This window comes from Meleagris gallopavo, chromosome 1 (assembly GCF_905368555.1).
Source record: "Meleagris gallopavo chromosome 1, MGAL_WU_HG_1.1, whole genome shotgun sequence".
NCBI classification, from domain to species: domain Eukaryota; kingdom Metazoa; phylum Chordata; class Aves; order Galliformes; family Phasianidae; genus Meleagris; species Meleagris gallopavo.
In genome coordinates, this window is record NC_139404.1 from 106,458,875 (window position 1) to 106,480,339 (window position 21,465).

A 21,465-nucleotide genomic window follows, 5' to 3' on the forward strand; every position below is an offset into this window, starting at 1 on the left:
GCTGAAGACAGCTTCATCCATGGCAGAGTGCAGCCCAAACACTGCGGCACTGTGGCAGATGGTCTGTACATCTGCATCTTTCTGCTCTTGGGCACAGGCTTTTCCCTCCAAGTCAGGAAGATGGTTGGGACTTAGTGAAGACAGCTGTGAACATTAACCAAATATTTCTTCATGGATATACTTAGTTACCAACATGGGTGCACTGTGACAATTTCACACGGAGAGTTTTGGGATCTCTTTCAATCATTAGTCATGGATAATATCTTTTTGGACATTAAACTATCAATAACACAACATAATGCAACTGTCTTTAAGTGCTCTGTTTCTAAACTTTGTCTATTAAACAGCTCAATTATTAACATTTACAGATGTCCTTTTATCCAGTCACTTAGAATCATAGAATCACAGAATAGATAAGGTTGGAAAAGACCTTAAAGGTCAACTCCAACCGCAATCTAACCATACTACACTAATTCTATCAACCCTTCACTAAATCATGTCCCTGAACACCACATCCAAATAGTTTGTAAACACTCAACTACCTCCCTGTGGAGCCTATTCCAGTGTTTAACCACCCTTTCTTTAAAGAAATGTTTCCTGATATACAACCTAAACCTCCCCTGGCACAACTTGAGACCATTTCCCCTCGTCCTGTCACTAGTGAGAAAAGACCAACCCCTTCTTCGCTGCAATTTCCTGAAGGTATTGGAAGAGAGCAATAAGATCTCCCTTCAGCCTCCTCTTCCCCAGACTAAACAGGCCAGTTCCTTCAGTCTCTCCTCATAGGGCATATTCTCCAAGCTCTTCTTGCCTTTCTTTGGACCTGTTCCAGCACCTCAATGTCCTTTCTGTACTGAGGTGCCCAAAACTGAACACAGTACTCATGGTGGAGCCTCACCAGTGCTGAGTACAGGAGCAGGATGACTTCCCTGGTCCTGCTCACCGCACCATTCCTGATACGAGCCAGGATGTCATTGGCCTTCTTGGTCACCTGGGCACACTAATGACTCATATTCAGCCAACTATCCATCAGTACACCAATATCCCTCTCTGTCAGGCAGCTTTCCAGACACTCCTTGCCATGCCTGTAGGGTTGCCTGGGGTTGTTGTTACCAAAATGTAGGACCTGACACTTGGCCCTATTGAAACTCATACAGTTAACTTTTGCCCATCAACCCATTCTATCCAAGTCCCTCTGTAATGCCTTTCTCCCCTCTGGCAGATCAACGCTGTCTCCCAACTTGGTGTCATCTGCAAACTTATGAGGGTGCACTCAATCCCCTCATCAAGATCATTAATATAGATGTTAAATAGAAGCAGCCCCAGTACCAAGCCCTGGGGAACACTGCTCATGACTGGCCGCCAACTGAATTTAACTCCACTGACCACAGCTCTTTGGACCTGGCCATCCAGCCAGTGTTTCACTCAGCGGAGCACTTGCCCATATGAACCATGGGCAGCCAGTTTCTCCATGAGGAGTTGTGGGAGACAGTGTCAAAAGCTTTACTAAGTCCAGGTAGACCACATTGACAGCCTTATCTGCTAATCACGTCACCTTGTCATAGAACAAAATCAGGTTTGTCAAATAGGATCTATCATTCATAAACCCATGCTGACATGGGCCTGATCCCCTGGCTTACCTTTAATTGATCCATGATGGCTCCGGAGATTATTTGTTCCATGAACTTCCGTGGCACTGAGATGAGAGTGATAGTTCTGTAACTACCAGGATCATTTTTCTGGCCCTTTTTGAAGATGGGTGTCACATCTGCCAGTCTCTAATCCGCCGGGACATCCCCGGTTAGCCAGGACTGTCGAAGGATGATGGAATGTGGCTTGGCAACTATATCTGTCAACTCCCTTAACACTCTAGGGTGCAATCCATCCAGCCCCATGGATTTATGAGCATCCAGCCTTCAGAGTAGTTCCAAAACCATCTCATCATGGATTATACATGGCCTATTCTGTTCCTTATCCTTATCTACCAGCACAAGAGGCTGTGTGCCCAGGGAGTAACGAGTCTTACTATTAATGATTGAGGCAAAGAAGGCATTAAGTACCTTAGTCTTACTGTGACCCTTGATCACTGTTCTGCCCTTGGCATCCAACAAAGGATGGAGATTCTCCCCAGCCCCCCTCCTCCTGTTGATGTATTTATAGAAATATTTATTGTTGTCCTTCACCTTAGTGGCCAAATTCAGTTATAGCTGGGCTTTGGTTTTTCTGATTTTCTTCCTACACAGCTTCACTACATACCTGCAATCATCATAATTTGCTTGCCTGCTCTTCCAAAGACCATAAACTTCCTTTTGTTTCTGAGTTCCAGCCAAAAGTCTCTGTTCAGTCCGACTAGCTTCCTTGCCTGGTGTCTCACTGGGGATAGTCAGCTCCTGCACCTTTAAAATAACTTCCTTGAAGTATTCCCAGCCTTCCTAGGCTCCTGTGCCCTCCAGAACTGCCTCCCAATGGACCCTCTCAACCATAATCCGTGACAGGCCAAAGTCTGCTCTCTGAAAGTCCAAGGTGGCAGTTTTGCTGACTCCCCTCTGTGGTTCAACAAGGATTGAAAAATCTAGCATCATGTGATCACTTTGCCCCAGACAGCCTCTAACCTTTACATCCACCACAAGACCTTCTCTGTTAACAAATAGCAGGTCCAGGATTTTTCTTCCCCTGGTTTGCTCCTTCACCAGTCATGTCAAGAAGTTATCTCCCACACACTCTAGGAACCTCTGGGACTGTTCTCTTTCTTCTGTATTGTAATTCCAGCATACGTCTGGGAAGTTGAAGTCCCCCACAAGAACAAGGAGTAGAGACCTTGAGACCTCACCCAACTGTCTACAAAGTGTCTTATTGACCTCTTCATCCTGGTTGGGTGGCCTGGAGCAGACTTGCATGATAATGTCAGTCTTATTGGCCTTTGCTTTTATTCTGACCCATAAGCTCTCAATCCTATCATCATCATCATTCATTTCTATACATCTGTTCTTAACATAGAGTGCTACACCACCACCGCCTTTACTGCCTTGCCTATCTCTTTTGAAAAGTCGGTAGCCATCCATCACAGCATTCCATCTGTGCGACTCATTCCACCACGTTTCCATGATGGGGACTATATCATAGCTTTCCAACAGCACAATGGCCTCCAGCTCCTCGTCTTTGTTACCCATGCTGTCTGCATTAGTGTGTAAGCACCCGAGCTGGGCCACCTTTTGAGTGGGAGAAGCCCTAATAACCTCTGGACCATACTCAGGTGTTTCCATAGCCACCAACCTCACACCAGCCTTTGTGTTCTTCCTACAGAAAGGTGAGTCCTTCACCTACTTCACCAGGGCACAAGACTGTGGGATCATAGTAGCGCATTCCACAAGCACTGGCATGTTACATACAGGCTCCTTTCTAGTGACCCCAGATACACCCCACCCCCTTCATACCTAGTTTAAAGCTTTATCAATGAACTTTCCCAATTCCTATTGTAAGATCCCTTTCCACTGGTAGGATAAGGTATTCCTATTGTTTGCCAGCAGGCCTGGTCTCACGTAAATTTAGCAGAGGTCAATAAACCCAAACCCTTGCTGGACACACCAGGCTCAAAGTATTAAGTATCAAGTATTAATCCATTGGCTTGTCATGTTTAGTCCCTCATCATTCCCTATAACTGGAAGGATAGAGGAGAACACAACTTGTGCTCCCAAACCCTTGACCTGTCGCCCCAAGGCTCTGAAGTCCTTTTTCATAGTCCTTAGGTAGTTCTTCCTGTATCATCACTGCCGACCTGAAACAACAATAGGGGATAGAAATCTGAGAGCTGTACTAGGGAGGGAAGTTTCTTCCTTACATCTTTAACCCAGGACTCCAGGAGGCAGCAGACCTCCCTGTGTAGAGGGTCTTGTCTACATACTGGTCCTTCTGCTCCCTTCAGAAGAGAGTCACCAGTGACAATGACCCACTGTTTTTTCTTCGCTGAGGAGGTTTTAATGCTAAGTGTGGTCTGGCTAAACTTTGATTACACCTCCACCACTCCACCACAGTCCCTGCAAAGCACTGTATCTGTTCTGCAGGGGCAGCTGGGGAGGTAGGGGAATTGCTGGGCAGGTGTGCTTGCATTGCTCAGCAGGGACCTTTTGCCATTGTCCTCTGCTCCCCAATTCTTCACCATTGTTGTTAGGGGGAGGAGAGAACAGGGAGTTCACTGTAACAGGAACACTGTCTGCCTGCCAGTTCCTCCCTATTACCTATTTGCAAGGTGGTAGGTGGTGATGTGCTTCACATGGAGCCTCATCTGGCTGCCTAGATCTCAGGGCCGGTAGGGACTGGCACCACTGATCTCCCTCTCACACTCCCTAATGCTCCTTAGCCTCTTCACCTCCTCCATCAGATCAACCACAAGGCTGGGTAAATCATTCAGCTGACTGCATCTAGCACAAGTGCTGTCTCCATCGCCTTGCATTGCAAAGGCCAGTTTCTGGCACCCACTACAGCAAGAGACCTGTGCACAGCATGTTGCTAGATCTCTATCTGAGTCTCCACATTTTTCTTGGCAGCAGCTCTCCTTTCATGTGTGCATGGGACCTCAGTCTGGATCATAGAATCATAGAATCATAGAATGGCCTGAGTTGAAAAGGACCATAATGATCATCTAATTTCAACCCCTCTGCTATGTGCAGGGTTGCCAAACACCAGACCAGGCTGCCCAGAGCCACATCCAGCCTGGAAAAATTGAGATACTGAGTTGCACAGTGTTGCACAGAGGGACAACTGAAGAAAATGAAAATTCTGCTGGAAGAACGGGGAAAATGGATGTAACATTAGTGGGATGGTATGTTAACATTTACTATCTTTCTTTTCATAGTTTAATCTACTTCATTTTTAGCTTGTTATGTACTAAGAAGCGACACTATTCTAAGTATTTCCTGTAGTCTTTGATAAAGAAATTGCTAAATTCTCAAAATCCTTACGTTACCGAACCTATTCATCCTGAAATCTCCAAAGAGAGTCAAAACTTTGTGGCTGATATTTTCTAGCTGCTGGATGCAGGCCATGGTGATTGCTCTTGCACAGTGACAGTGCAATGCTGACTCATTGAGTGCTAGCCCCAGGCAGGAGAGGGGCAAAGGAGAGTGAATCACTTCTTCTGATCCTCAAGAGCAGAGATGATCTATATGGTTGGCTATATATATATATATATCTGTATTGTTATGGATGTGCATTTTTAACACACAGAAAATATCCGTGATCCCAGGTGCAAACCCTTGTGCATCACAGGCATTGTGTATCATAGAGCATTTTTTCTTAACCACTTAAAATAAAACTAAACCATTACCTTTTTTTTTTTTTTTTTCACCAGGAGCTTACATTTAACTGCTTTCCTTCTCCAGAGATTATTTTGTTTTGTTTAGGTTTTCTCTAACAGATATTTCTGCTGACAAACACATTTTTTTGTCCTCTAAGCATATAATAGGACACTTACGGAGGTCAATAAGACTGGGGAAACCACTTTGACCTGTCTTTACTTAAGCCAGATCACAGTGATGTTAAATGAACTCCTTTTAATAATTCATCCCAGAAGAATCTGGTTTACTTTTAGCTAGCTCTTACAGAAGAAAAAAGGTTTTTGGCTTCTCTGCTTCATCTCGCAGAGCTGATGAATTGCTCCCAGGCTGCTGTCCAGATGCTCCTCCAAACTGAACTGCTACAGAAAATCCTCCACATCTTCCTCCCTTTTCTTCTAGACAGCCAAAGCACTATATCTGCACGCCTTATGTCAGCAGCCCTGATACAGGCAGTGATAAATCGAAAAGACAATTACCTGTGCATTTTCCCATTAAGAAAAGGAAAGCTCTTCACCTTCTGATGGACAGGATTAACTAAGCCTTCTTTCCTGGCTCACCACTGATGCCAGGAGAACTCAGGACCCAATGTGGTCACTGAACAGAGGAGCTGTGTTACGCATTGCAGTGTTTGGGATTGCCTAGCACAAATGAATTTTCCATATGTTGAATGGAAAAAATTCGGATTTGCTAACGTTGACGAGTAAAATGTGGGAAAGCAACCCACATACAAGAGAGAGAATTAACAATGGTTTTCCATGGACACATAGTGGGGTCTATGCAAAGTGCACAAAATCAAAACCAAAAAGAGGGATTTGACAATGTGCATTGATATATCAGCATCACCTGGAAAAGAAATGGTGTTCATTTTTTGTATCTGGGGTCATGGAGGTAGCGTGGGTTCTTGTTGTGCAGCAGCTTCGGGAAGAGAGGCAGGGAGGTCTCTCTGCAGAAGCTTTTTGGTGGAGAGGCCCATTTGCAGAAGTCATTGCTTCTTTGCAGCATAACTCCAGGACAGGAAAGCTGCTATTTGTCCCTCAAAAGTGTTGTGGCAATTAAAAAATAATCATAAAACATGAAAATTGGAGTAAATTTGGGTTAGTCACATGGGATATTCTCTTATGTTATACGTTCAAATGGTTTTAAAGCTTTACGTAACATCCTTATTTTTACAGTCCTACTGCTCTTTTGTCTGTCAGACAGGAGCTGCTTTTTGCCCTCTGACAGATGCTCTTTGGGTTGGCTGGGGTAAAATCCAGTTTTTTGGAGAGCAGCCACATGAACACTACCTCCGGCTCAGAAGTAGCCAAGAAAACAGAGGACTTCAATAAACACTTATTTGGATTGCACTTTGGCTTCAACTTGTAAGCTGCACCAGCAGGAAAAGAGACATGGAAATGTCAGAAAAGGTTGTGACCTTTAATATGTATGAGCATTTATGGAAAGCAAAAAACAAAACACCAAAAAACGTCTAATATATATGCACCAGCCTGTAGCAGTGTTCTTTGCCTTAGGTAAGATGACTTCAACACAGCAGCCTGCAGCCCTGCTGTGCTATAGTGGTACCTGACCTTGGCACCCACCACTGGCAGGGCAGCCAGCGGTCACTGCTGCTGCTGCTGGTCCCCAGAGGGACCCTGGGTGCCACCTGGAGCAGATTTGCTTGGCTGCCCTCAGCACCATCTATGAGCATGGAACACAGGATGCATAAACACGGTTTTGTCTTTGAGAGTAGAAAGCATTTTGACAGCACATGACGGAGAAGTACATGTGTTTGTCCTTTAGGATCTTCTTTTAAGGTGGTTGTTCAGCTGTTTGAGGGATTACTGTTATATCTGAAGTTGTCAGATATAGCCACTGCATTTAGTTTATGAAAATACTGGAATGTCTTCTATCTCTGCTTAGGAATGCTGTTCTGAAAATAAAGAAGTTTGGAACAAAAGCATCTCAGGGTAAAAACATACAGACCTTCTGCAAACATATGGAATAAAATGCCTTTAGAAATTGTGTGGTAAATACTTGAGTAGAAAAAGGATACATTTTCCAGAAGTATAGGAAAGATTTCAATTTTTTAAAAATCCATCAACTTTGCAAGTTTTTCTCCACAGTAACATACTTTGTTATAACTATTGTCTTCAGAATTTTCTTTCCTTTTAACAAACATATTTTTATATATACACATGCATGTATTGATTCAGTATATGTTTTCAAATATTCTGAAGTATTCTGAGATGTAATTGACATCCTTCACTGTAAAACTGCAAAGGAATTTTTTTTTAATTTAAAATTGACACTTCTTCAGGCAGTGTATATTTAGGTTTGGGCCCAAGAGAATGCTGCTGGTTGCAAACATTAGATATAAAAGTTATCTGAAAGTCATTAGAATATCATAGATGCTCTTTTCAAACACAGTCATTGGGTAGCAAAACATCAGAAGATTTCTGCACATCTGGAATAGCTAGGTTGCAAAGCCAACCTAATGAAGTTGGAAAATGCCAGAATTAGATACCCTTGCAGTACTGTTGGCACTTACTCTTCTGTGATTAAATGCATTATGGCATAGGTTTCGACTTTCTGAGGCTGTATCCTTCACCTCCCCAGCCCAATCCTACTTCCATGAATGGGAAATTACTTCCTGTTTTCATTTATAGCATCCATATTTCATGCAGAATTCACTGCTCTGTGTCCTAACTGAATGTAAAACCACATAGGATTCATAATTTTCATTTGATTTCATGAATTCTATCACCAGTGTCCAAGCACCCCCCAAACATCTCCGAGTTTCTTTGCATGAGAATGTGGTGAGACGAAGTAGCAATTACCCACACCCTTTATCACAGCAAAAGAAGATGAAGGCCAAACTTTCAACTGATTTTTCAGAGCCCACATGAACAAATTTGGAGAACCTAAAGCTAGAAGCTTCCCCCCAGTGCCCTATAAGATGTGCAAATGAGGAACCAGAGAAATAAGATTTCTTTTCCAAATGTGGAAGCATTCATCTCTTTCCTGAGGTTCAGGATTGGTGCTCTGCTACTAATAATAAAGAAGAAATCTGGTCCTTGCAGCTCAAGCTCTCCATGTGCAGTTCTTCTCCCCAGTAAATCACAGAACAATTTACATCTGGGGAGTTATCCTGCACCTGCTCAGAGTGGGGCCAAGCTCAGATGTCTCAGGGCTTGTCCTCTTGAATTTGGAGTACCTCCAAGGATGGAAACCCCACAACCTCTCTGGGCAACCTGCCACTAATCTTGGTGGAGCTGAACAAAGCCCTGAATTAAAACATTGAGTGACCTTGAAGAAAATACATGATCCCTGCAGCCTTCCCTTCCTCATAGATACAGTGGGGGCAGATAAAGCAATCAAGCTTCAGAGGCATTTGATTACACTCCTGATGTATGCTGTAGATGTGCCAATGAAAAACTATACCAGCAGATTTCTCCTTATAAGATATACAGCTCCTAGTTGCCTAGTGTCAGAAATGTTGCTGTACTCTATTTAGAGACGAGAGTCCTATTTTCTAGGTATAAAATTAAATGAAAAGTTCAGAGACATCTGAACGTAATGCTTTGCCATCTTTGAGGCGACATCATGTCCCCATCAGAGCCACAATAGTATTTGACACTGCCACTGTTTCTAAATGCTGAAGTTTTCAATTTTGATTAAAGCTGCAAAAAGAACTGTGCTGTCAAGCATCATCTTGATGCATCAGCAGCACATAATATGTCTACAAGGCAAGACCTGATGAATTTAAAATTGTGGCAGTTTTTGCCAAGGTGTTAGCTCTTGTTCTTTGCCATTTTTCATCCCTGGAAAACGCTGCCATTTGCTTTCTTTATTACAAGCTTATTTGCCTGCTTCTCTCAGTCTAACCCTCTCCCAGCGGTGGACTATATCATGCTTTCCACACACCTTGAGCTTGCTGACAAGTTCAGGCCCATCAGCATCAGCCGGTTTCTCTGCTGCTTCAGCTCCATGGTCAGCTGAGCAATCATTAACCTAGAGGATAAAATTCCCAGCCTCTTTCAGGCCCAGCAGAGATACAGAAATGCCACACAGGGACACACACCAAAGCGCTAGGTATGGGATTTTAATCCTGGGTTCGGTATCAGCTATTTTCATCAAGGCTGCTGAGACTCAATGCTCGTCCAGCTGCTCCCTTCTTCAGAAAGTACAGCATGAATAAAGCACGATAATCATTGGATGTGACCCAGAATTCTTTGTGTCTTCAGATAATGGCAGAATGTTGAAAATGCCATTATTTTGCTCCCAGGGCAAAAAAAGAGGAATGTGCAGCTTACCAAGACAACAGAAAGTCTGAAACTTGCCTTTTCCTATTTATTAAGGAAAAAAACAAACAGTACAGACGTGTTCTTTATGTTTCCAGCCTGTTTTGAGGTAGAGGGTGGTATCAGCTGCTTCCTGACAAATGAGGAAGGCTACCAAGGTCGCCCGAAGTGTGAGGATCTGTTCTGAGGATGTGTTGGGAGGAGCCTTCCGAAGCTCCTACCTAGAAGCTGAATCATAGAATCTCAGAATCATAGAAGCACAGAATAGATTAGTTAGGAAGAGACCTCAAAGCCCACGCAGCCCCAACCTGCTGTCATGGGCCCCACCAGCTCAGGCTGCACAGGGCCCCATCTGTCCTGGCCTTGAGCACCTCCAGGGATGGGGTACCACAGTAACCCCTTTTAGAAGAAGATGCAGCAAATACACTTTCCAGGCACCCCCTGGTCGTAGGAGTGTCTGGAAAATGGTGGCCTGCACTCTTGAGAGGTTTGCAGGGAAATCCTCTTACAACACCAGTGATAGCTGGTGTGAAATGCCAGACTGACAAGAAAGGACCCACAACCCCTCTCCAATCCCCCTGTTTGGGTTGGCAATACACACATACCCCAGGAAGAGCCAAGAGAGGCCCAAACATAGGCCTGCCCTGCACTCTGCTAGCTGTTTGAGCAATCCCTTGCTCACTAGTTTTGCTCCAGCTACTAAATTCCTAGTCTTCCATAGGTCCAGGCTGCCCTGAAAGGAGTTTCACCCCCTCCTTCAAGTCATATCTCGGCTCTCTTTGAAGTAATGGGAAAGCCTCAGAGTTATTTTTTAACAGATCTCATCAGCTGTTCTGCCAATGCCAGGCTGCTCCACCCACGGTGATGCTGCTTATAAGTACTGGAAAGGGTTCACCTTCAAGGATGATGATTTAATTACAAGTGCAAAGAGCTATGGCCCAGTGTGTCAGAGACTAATGGAGGAGCTTTTCTGCTCGGTGGAGAGCAGTTTGCCAGTGCAGCCATTCATTTCTTTAGGTGTACGATGACACACAGCTGAAGCTGTTAATGTTTAAAAAGAAAAAAAAACCTTATTAGAGTCCAGACAAGGATACTGCAATAAAATAAATGGCTTTTGGTGCTTAATCTGTTTGTATGTAGGTTCAGGTGTGATTATGTACTCTGCCACCAACTGTAATTAAGCTTTCCCTTTGCTCCCGACCTTGGGGCTTAAATGTAATTTGTTCTATAGGTAAGACTGGTATGAGCTCAGTGTTTTAATGTTCAAATTGATTTAGGTTACATTCAATTTAAATTTTCTCATGGAAGCATATAATTTTACTATTACTAATGTCGGAGCAATTACCCAGAGGTGAAGAGGCTGACACAGAACAGAGCCTTACAGCTCTCAAATACTTTCCTTCACAAAAGAAGTATCACTGTTAGGTGCTTTGGGGATAGAATAACTCACCTCCAAAATAGTCCCAGTGAGCTCCTGATTTCCTGCATGTCTCTGGTTTCCCAGATTCATGGGAGGTGGCAGTTGGATGTTGTTCATCAGCATAGTGATGTGCGAGGGCACGGATCAGCTCTGGCACCCATGGGTGGGAGGTGCTGCCAGGCAGCAGAGATTAAAGGAAGGGGAAAAAAAATCCCTAATGAGAATGAAGCTGCATCGAGAGACTGTTTCTAAGCTCTCCATTCACCTGCTGTGTTCGCTTTACGGAATGCTGCATCATTAGGACCATCCACAGCAAGGCTTTGAATGATGGAAGATCTGTCACAACACATGGGTCAATGCATGCTTTGTATTTCCAAGTCCCCAGATGCAACGCTGCTTTCAATCCCTACTCCCCCAAAGGCCTCCATTGCACTAAAAAGAGCACCAGAACCAAATTTCCTATTACACTGTTGAATCAAGTGAATTTTGTCATCTCACCATGACTGGCACTGTTAAAAAAGCATACTGGAAAAGTTTTAGAGATAGTTCAATGGAACTTGAGCAATATTCCCTAATGATGTTACTGTATGCTACAGTTTTGGTGATGTATTTCCTTAATGACTGCATTTCTTTGAGTTTTTAATCTTGTTTCTGTGTTTGTTGTGGATTTTCCTGCTCTCTCATCATTGTGTGATGTACCTTTATGAGACATCTATCTTACCCGTTTTCAGTTGAGAGTCTAAAGGTATGAACTGTGTTGTTTTTTCTTTACATTTTCTCACTGAGACTCAGATAATAAAAATCTGACAGATTCAGACTAAGACCTGTAAGTTCCAGAATTTATCTCAAAATAAAATTATTTATTTCCATGCTCAAAGAAATTGTTTTTGGCATAACACTTCCATGAGTGAGGTTAGGGATTGTTCTCTTTCAAGCTCAGTCCCAGAGATTTCAAAATCTGAATTTATGTCAATATTTCCCTAAAAGTTCTATTTGTTTCCAATCCAGCAATACCAGAACAAGTACCTGTCACATCCTTCCTACTGAAAACCACAAAAAGCACATCCCACAGAGACAAATGTGCATTTAAATCCCAACTACTGTCACTGGACAAGAAGCTGCCACCTCTTGGTGTGACTGTGTCGGGTTGGCTCCAGATGTGAATTCTTGCTGACGAATTTACAGTGATATTTATATTTATACCTGGACAGGAGTTGAGACCCCCTTGCCCTTGGGATGCTCAAGAAAGCCCAGAGAAAGTTAATGGTGCAAAACACTCTCTTTTCCCTGTTGCATCCCTGTGACTGGCCACAAGAGCCCATTAGGCAGCTGCCTAATGACATAAAATAACCTAACACTTAAGAACACAAAGGAGCTGTCCAAACTGTATGTTTATTTTGTTCTTTGCATTTGTTTATTTATTTATCTTTATTTTAAGAGAACTCCATTACTAGCCCTGCTAATATTCTTGGCTCCATTCATTTTAAAGCCTGAGTAGCTGGGTTAGCATTTTAAGCAGCTGAGCATCTAGGCGAGCATTTATGAACAAGCTTTGTTTCAGCTCTCATGAGACCCTACCTGGATTACTGCATTCAGATCTGGAGCCCCCAGCACTAGAAGGACATGGAGCTGTTGGAGCAGGTCCAGATAAAGGCCACGAAGATGATTAGAGGGCTGGAGCACCTCCCCTACAAGGACAGGCTGAGAGAGCTGGAGCTCTTATCCTGGAGAAGAGAAGGCTCCCGGGATAGATTATTGCAGCCTTCTAGTACCTTTTTATAAGGGCATGTAGTGACAGGATGAGGGGAAATGGTTTTAAACTGACACAGGGTAGTTTAAGTCTAGGAAGAAATTTTCTCCTGTGAGGGTGGAGAGAAACTGGAACAGGCTGTTCAGCAAGCTAGCCAAGCACCTCTGCTTCCCACCAAAACCAATTATCTGCTGGTGCTAGCAAGGAGCTGCTTGTCCCATAGCCCCCTGTCGTCCTTAGGAAGAAGCAAGGTGTCTGCACACATTGCTGTGACACTCACCAGGAGGAAGACAAGTGCCCATACTTTTCAGCCCAGATAGGTTAATAACATGCTGGAGGAGTTTGCCTTTCTAGATGTCCCCTTAATCCCGCCTGTTCAATGTCCATTCTTTAAGAAAAATAACAACAAAAAACAAACTCAACCAAACAATCAGCCAATCAAAAAATCTCTTCATATACATCCAGCTGTGCAGGAAAAAGTCTTTTGGGATTTAAAAACTGAAAATATCTAATGGAATCACAGATTCATAGAATGGCTTGGAATAAAAGGGACCGTAAAGATCACCCAGTTCCACACACACTAGGTCAGGTTGTTCAGGGCCCCATCCTTGAGGTCTTGAATGCCTCCAGGAATGGGGTATCCATCATGTCAAAGGCCTTGCACAGGTCCAGGTAGATGAGATGGTTGCCCTTCCTTTGCCCACCAATGCTATCACTCTATCATAAAAGGCCATCAGATTGGTCAGGCATGATCTGTACTTCATGAAGCCATGATGGCTGTCTTGGATCACCTCCCAGGTTACTTGTATTTATCCCTGGTTACTTAGACCAAGGAACTAGGCACAAACTTCTTACCGTCATTCACCCAACTGTGAGCTGGAGCTGGACATCATCTCACACCTGGCTGGGAAAGTGGGAAACCTACTTGCACAAACCTCCTCTTCACTCTCCAGTTGTCCCAACTAGTGTCCATGGCTGGTTTTGGTTTTTGATAGTATTTGGTTTAATAATACCTCAACTTGCTTATAAATCCTAACTCCTCTTAGCTACCTACAGAAATCCTGCTATGGATCTCACCTGGTTAAAAAAATAAGCAGTCAAATGACAAACTTTTAAATGTTCACAACTGTCTTTGGTTGGGAATAGGAAAAACAAGCTCATACCGAAAAACAAGGAGAGGGAATAGCTGCACTGGGTTTAATGTAATTGTGTTAATGAGAAAATTGAAGTTAAACAGTAAGGGAATAAAGAAGGATAAAAGGGTTCTTAGAAAAGGCAAGAGTGAGGGAGTTGCTAACTCATTTGAGACAAAAAGGACAAGTTAATTAGTATCTGTGAATCATTGAAGGGTTAGCTGAGGTTGAGACACAGGGAAAAATATAACGTAAAAAAGAATTGGTCTCTCTAAGGAGGTGTGATTTTTAGTAGACAGAAGGCAGGGAAGAATTTTAGCTCTTAATTTCATCCTTTGAAGTAGTTTGCAGGTCTCCTCTCACCCTCAGGACTAAGAGAGGGTCACAGTTATATGCAAGATGTGCTTGCCTTGATGGTCTTGTACGTTAGTGCTTGTCTTCTGAGATCTCAAGCTCTTGCAAAATGTGTTTGTCGTTGTTGCCGTTTTTTTCCCATTTCCACATATCTTTTCCAAGAGGGCATTTAATGTGACAGGTGTGTATAACATATGATGGGATGTAGACATATAAGATCTCTGGATTTTGATTGTTCTGTTACAAACAAGTGCTTAAAATGGTACTGGCAGAGGAGCATCAGCGCATTTTCTCTTATCTTGTCCCTATAAAACAACACATACTGCAAAGAGGGGACTGTTCCCAGCTGTATTGATCTGAGACAACAGATTTCTCCTACCTCCAAACCCTGACTTGATGAGAGCAGGACAGGCATTCCTTTCAAGCTTCTTTTACACTTTTAACTAGCTCTACAGCTCCAGCATTCTTGTGAAAATTAAGAGCCAATAGAGCCCCAAAGCCAAGGGGACCATGAGTGTGTTTAACTAACTTTAACCAGTCGTGGAGCTGCCATCAAATTCTTTGAACATGGGGCTCCCAAAAGTACTTTCACTGCATAGCAGGCATCTTTCACACAAATGAGGAGAAAGCCTTGTTAAATCAAAGAAAGTTAGCACTTAAATGTAAGTTTAGGGGAATACTGGGGGGCAAGAAGGATCCTGGAATGGAAGGTGAAAATGTCCTGAGATGCAAATCCAGTACAGAGAAAATCAGCTTTTGTATGTAAATGCAGTAGTGATGCCCCAGTCAGCTCAAGCTAAGTACACTAGAAATACTGTTACAGGAATTAAAAAGAGTTGGATTGACTAAAAATCAGATCTCCAATGAAAAAAAGCTTTTCTTGTTAAATTTTCTACTGGATAGAATAAAATAAATGTATCTGTATGCCTAAATTAGGTTCTTACTAAGAAAACGTTTCTCTATGGAAAAAAAATCAGCAAAGCTAATAAATAAGTTCATCTTTTTTCAACACATATTTTTTTTCATACTATCTGTAAATACTCTGTAGTCAATCCTTGCATTTTTAAAATTATTCTTTACAGAAGCAAAAGTGGGTGGTTTTGTTGTTGTTGTTGTTATTGTTCTTTTTTATTATTTTTTAAAAATGTGTTTTAACAACATATTGGTAAAATAGACCAGAAGGGAAATGCTTTTTAGTTGAGCGAGATCTCAGCTCTTCTTGGTAGTCTACAATAAGTACATACCTCAGGGACATCTTCATACGGCTTCTTCGTTAGAACTTTCCAGAAATTTAGTGCTTAGGCTTGACAGAGCTAAGGATGGAAGTGCAACTTGATTCATTTCAAGACACTTAAAAACTCTGCTAAGTTAGTGCCATTATAGCAACATAATTGCAATAATAATAGCAATGAAACAATTATACATAACTGCATTTTTCTATTTTAAAACAACCTGAAAGGAGCATGGTGCAGAAATGTTTGAATTAGCGGTGCCCACACTGTCAGCAGCCTGGGAAATTGCATGAGTTTCTCAGCATGCTCACGCTAAACGAGTTTTATTGCTTTCAGATCCTGGTTAATATTTCCAACCAGCACTGAACAGGGTGAGCACGAAGGATCACTAATTGAGGATGCCCTACACCATGTTTTCTTGATCAGGACACAAAAAGGTAGCCAGAACACACACAAGGAGGCACTTAGCAAGACAGCTCTAACACTGTGTTAAAACGAATATTCAATCATTTATACGTACTTTGTATAAAACAAGTAGAATTACTTCTCATGTAATCAAAAGACACAGTAAAGTAATATGAGCTGACAGCTTCACCATAAAACGATTTTCTTCCTCTAAAGAAAGGCATGTTGGTCTTCGAACTAGAATAACATTTTCCTCCCTTTTCTCCTATTACCGGAAAAGCTGCATTTTTTTTGCCAATCCTTACGTAAGCAACTCACTTTTGTGTGCACTGCTCCCAAATGGACTAAAGAACCAACCCTGGGGAATAAGTCAAGTAACAGCAACACATTTCTTCTCATCCAAAATACAGTGAAACCCTACAAAAGCCTTCTGGCTTCAGATGAACGCAATGCAGCACCTAGGTAAGTCTGATGGGGAAGAAGCTGTACTGGCACTATCCTGGCTCTCTGCCTCGTTAGCAAAAAAGCTTTAAGAAAGTGAATCCAATTACTTTTTTTATGAAAGGCATTACTCCACTTTTCTTTTCCAACCAAAGTACAAGAATACATATTTTAGAAGACAGTCATGAAATGCTTAGGGAAAACCAACACTTAGGAAAAACAAGTATAGCAGAAGGCAATGGAAGCAGACATCACAAATAAAGGCAGAAGACCCTTTTATTTCGCATAGACAAAATGCAAAGAGTGTCTCATTAAATTAATATTAAAAAAAAACAAAAACAAAACCAGTCCCCTCACTCCACAGACATCACTCATCCTAATTAACAACAAAAAAAAGAACAATCAAGGACCCATTTTCTAATTAAAAAAAAAGTGCAAAACATGACAAAAGACTTTTTGTTTTCCCAAATCAATGCTCCTGCTGAATTCACAAATAGGGTGATTTTTTTTTTTTAGTGATATTTTTTTTCCCTTTTTAATCTTGTCCGATGGAACTTCCAGTTAAAATGTTTAAGTTAAGTCTCCATGCACTTCGTAGAAAATCAGTAAAAACACAAATGCTTGTGAAGATCAGAAAACTGGACTCTTTTACCCAAAAATTCAGATGCCCAGTCAGATGAAGGTCACACTCAGACAGAAAAAAAGCAAGAGAGTCTTTGCACTGTCTGTCGCTCATATTATTATTATTTTTTTTTTTGTCAAATATTTTGGCAATCTTCTTCTTTAATTATAAATATTGGAATTCAATAAAAAAAAGGTAGCTTTCATTGGATTTTTTTTCATTGTAAATATTTACAGCCACTGTCCAGCCATGCTCTTTTTGTTATACCAGGGTGTACGATTTTGCGTAGGGGTTGTTTCCTTTCAAGTGGCCCCGGGAGTCCAGCAGGGATTCTTGGGAGCTGCTCATTTTGGCAGCCTGTCCTAGCTCAGCTCCTTCTCGCTGAGGTAAAGTTGCCACAGCACTGGGTTGCCATGACTGAGCTTCTCTCGTGGAGGACGCCTCCATGGGGATTGGCTCCAGGACAGTGGGGCGCTTCAAGGTTCGGCTTTTCTGTGGCTCCAAGCAGGCTTGCCCCAAACCCAGGTCTCTGCTTGCGCCTTGCACACCGCGGTTCAATAAAAAGTCCATCCGAAGGTACGGTGGCAAATGCACAAGATCACCTGGGGAGGCAAAAAGGAGAAATACATTCTTACTTACAGCCCATGGCTGAGGGTTTCAGGTGGGGTGGGTTTGCTCAACCCAGCAGAGAATCTGTAACCGAGCCGGCTGCAGCACTGACGATTATAATCATAATACATCATAATTTCTCAGATCTAACTATGTTGTCTTCTTACAGTCAGTGGTAATGGACCAACAAGCTACTTAGGCAGCTCCCTCAGAATGTTTTGTTCATATTTCTTATCTTGAATAATGATTGTAGTGAGAAGTGCAATGTATTTTATGTGCACTCAAGGCACGAAGAAGATAAATTGAAAAAAGCCAGAAGTTTTTTTTTTAATAAATCCTAAAACAAAAGATCTTGGTCTTCATTTGTCAAAACCTGAACAATGGGAATGGCTGGGAGATTTCCATGCCTTATTTTTCATTTTGAATGGAAACCTTAACGATTCGAATCAATGACTTCCAATCTAGAATCATTTAAAATCAATGCAAGAAAGTTAAGGTTACAGATTTAGAGATAATTCTGAATAAAAGTACTCCTTTCCTAATATAACAATATTTTCCTGCCATCCATCATCACTGTTTTTAAGCCACTATGATTTTTCACCATTAACAGTTCCGTGGCCAGCAATATGCTGCTGTTCCGTGGCAACAAAATGCATTGCAACTGGCATCCTTGCTCAGGTATTACCCTTCTTCCTTTCTGTTCCCTTTTGCCAAGTAAAGTCTTGACAATACTCACATGGATATACTTGTGTTGGCATGAAATACATGCAAGAAATAGCCTTTTCAGAACCCCTTATTTATTATTTTCCCCGATTCATGAGCATTTCTATTTGTGTGTGTTGATGGCTCAGTCCAGAGGATCTGCCTTTGCGAAGCTGCTGAGTTTCAGTAGGTCCTTGGCCCTGCTATCTGGAATTAAGCAGGCGTAAGCATTACCTTCTATTTATCTGTACATCTACGTGACCTGCTACAGAAATCAGATTGACTTATTTATTTTACCTTTGCCTGTTAGGTATTCATGAAATTGCTTCAAGGAAATGAGGGGCAATCAGATATATAATGACATTACCTTCTAAAAATATTTGATGGTGTAACCTCACATATTTGTATAAAAGAAGTGCCATTGCAGGCACAGTCGTGAACAGCATTTTCACTTTTTTACAGATCTCTGCAGGTATATCTCTTCCTTCTTATGGCTGGTATCAATACCATATTATCCACAGATGGGATGCAACCTGAATGTTTAAAGCAGAATTCTCTTGGTCCTACCAATTCTTTGTCTACATGAGCTATTTATGGCCACAGAAATCAAGGCTGACCTGTGCCAGTGGCATAAACAGTAGACCAGAGAAGCACTTACTCGTAATAAAACAAGCTATAAAAATTTCATTTTTCCTAACCAAGCTAAAAGCTGCTCAGCACTCTAAAATAAAACATGTCCTTTACTGCAATTCGTACCTGAAAGACTAACAGCGTCTGTTCAACCCAAGATTTCAGGTCACAGACCAAGAATTGCTGAGAAGCTACATTTGGGCACAACCACTCTATATTCCTATAGAAATCCCCCAGGCACTGTCTGACACCATATGCTTTGTTCTAGTTGCACCTCCCGCACAGACACACAGGGTACATCTGCGGTGGTGTAGGGTGTTTAACCCCTACAAACAAGACGTGCATATCTCAAGGTTAGGCTGACAACAGCAACATTTATGTAAGGTTAGAGAGAGAGGGGGAGGCTTGTACACATCATCACACACATTACCACTTGAAAAATGGACTGTGGCAGAGTTAATTAGCCTTACTCATTTGCCTTATTTTCTCATAGTACCTCCTACGCCAAACACATCAGGCATATGAGAGCCAGTTCAGCTGAGACAGCAGTGTGCCTGACTCTGAGGTGAAGTACGTCAGGATGTGGACAGCCATTTCTGTAGCTTAACATATCACTGTTTCTTGAAAGCAGTGGGTAGGCACAGACTGTTAAAAGGGATGAGTGTTGAACCTTACAGAGATGAAGGCTGGTTTTCAAGCTGCTGTCTAGACATTTCTCACATGAAGTCGAGAACCTTGGGCTATGTAAAAAAGACCTTTTTTACCTTCCCCTCTATAAATCCACACAAGAAGACATAGTCAATAATCCGTGTAAACAATATGCAGTCACTTTTCTGTGATTTTTTAAATGACTTGGGGCAAAGTTTCAACAGGATTGTAGTAATGAGAAACTAGAGAGTGGAACTTCTTCTATGGAGCTAGAAATGCAGTGCACAATATCCAACACTGCTTGAACTGTGCACTAATTATTTGATATGCTGTACACTTTTTTATATCATAAGAAGTGCCAGTGCTCTTTAGAATCTGCAAGAAATATCTTTCCCTGCAACTTCCTATACAATAACTCTTGAAAAACCACTGGAAAAGAAAAAAAAAGATAACGTAACTTCTTTTCCTAGGATTGAAAGGGTATCACAGTATGAAACCAGCCTTTGATTTATAAGAACTAGCATATTTCCGACTTCAAAACATTATCTTTGAACTATAACCACACTCTTGGCATTCCTACATCAATTCAGTAGGTATTTTAAAGAAGATTAAAAGACACTTGCCATATGGGGTTTACTTGGAGAAATTTTGGTTCTTGTCCTTCTACAGACATTTTTGGTTCCTTCCTAATCAGCTGAATGATAAATTTTTTCAGGCAAAACACTATGAAGTTTCAGGATGGTTCATTGCCTTTGATGCTCTAATTACCTCTTCTCAGCGGTGTGTGTGCCTTATTAGTAATGAAAGCAAACCTTTCAAGTGCATGAGCACTACAAATGAGTGTGTTTAATAATTCATGCGTTTTGGCTTAATTAGCACAAAAGTCATTGAAAACCCATAGTTTTAAGATGCATTTTTTAAAAAAGGGAAGTTTGCTATATTTAGAAACTCAGAGTTTGTACACAAATAACAAGCATCCAATCAAATCCAAATGTGGCAACCTATACCAAAGCTACTTCCGTGTGTTTTGTTTTTTTTTTTTTTTGTCAGCCCTCTAATGAATTATTTAGTATAGTATATTGAAGATAATGTTACCTTCAATAAACATTTGTAAATAAACGTCAAAAATCCCCTACCACATATAGCAGAAACAACAAAATTTACCAGAATGGGAGTAGTTTCACAGTTAATGGAGCACTGAGCAAAAACAGTGTACTTTTATTTCAGTGCAACAAAGCTGATACAAGAAGTTTGGAAAAAAGAACACACAATATGTACTTTTATCCTCTTCTGAAGGTCAGCATCAGGTACAGGGAGGTTTGGGTTGAATTTCACATGAAGAAAAAATACCACTGCTTATCTTTTCTGTGATTTTATTCAAGATAGCTTTCTTGTTCACAGAACTAAACCACACTGTCATGTGCCCCTTTCTCCCTGAAGATTTACCTCATTCTTTCAAATGCCAGAGAATTTGCATGTATTTTTGCTTTCATCTGCTCCAGAAAAATCTAAAGAACTATGCTATATTGGATCCAGAGATCATCACAGAGTGTAAAAAATACACTCTTATCAAGCTATCATGTGATAGTTATATGCATTTGATCATGAATCATAACTTCTACTAAAGCAAAGCAATTTTTCTTCACAATGCTGCAGCACAAATCTCTTCAGTGCTGATGACTGACGAGTTTCAAGATTTGATTGCCATGTGAAAGAAATTCCACCTCACTTGCAAATTATTTTAGGAAAGTTTATAACGTAGGACTGGTAACTGTGGCAGGATATTTTAGTCAACAAAGGTAAGAATAAGGCCAGGTGAACAGGGTGCTCACATGACTCTTATTTGAAGAAGGGAGTGGGTACAAAAGCTCTTACAGATCTCACAGGATCAGAGGGTATGCCA

The 21,465-nt window shown here is 41.6% G+C and overlaps 1 protein-coding gene across 2 annotated transcripts in view; it reads right to left on the bottom strand.

The window, feature by feature from the left end:
• Positions 1-16,609: 16,609 nt before the first annotated feature.
• Positions 16,610-21,465, bottom strand: part of DSCAM (DS cell adhesion molecule) — a 441,807-nt gene continuing 436,951 nt past the window's right edge. For both annotated transcript variants that reach the window (XM_085208737.1, XM_085208749.1), the window contains exon 33: positions 16,610-17,575. In XM_085208737.1, the coding sequence (XP_085064863.1) occupies positions 17,235-17,575 (341 nt within the window). In that variant the 3' untranslated portion in view covers positions 16,610-17,234. The remainder of the gene's footprint in view (positions 17,576-21,465) is intronic.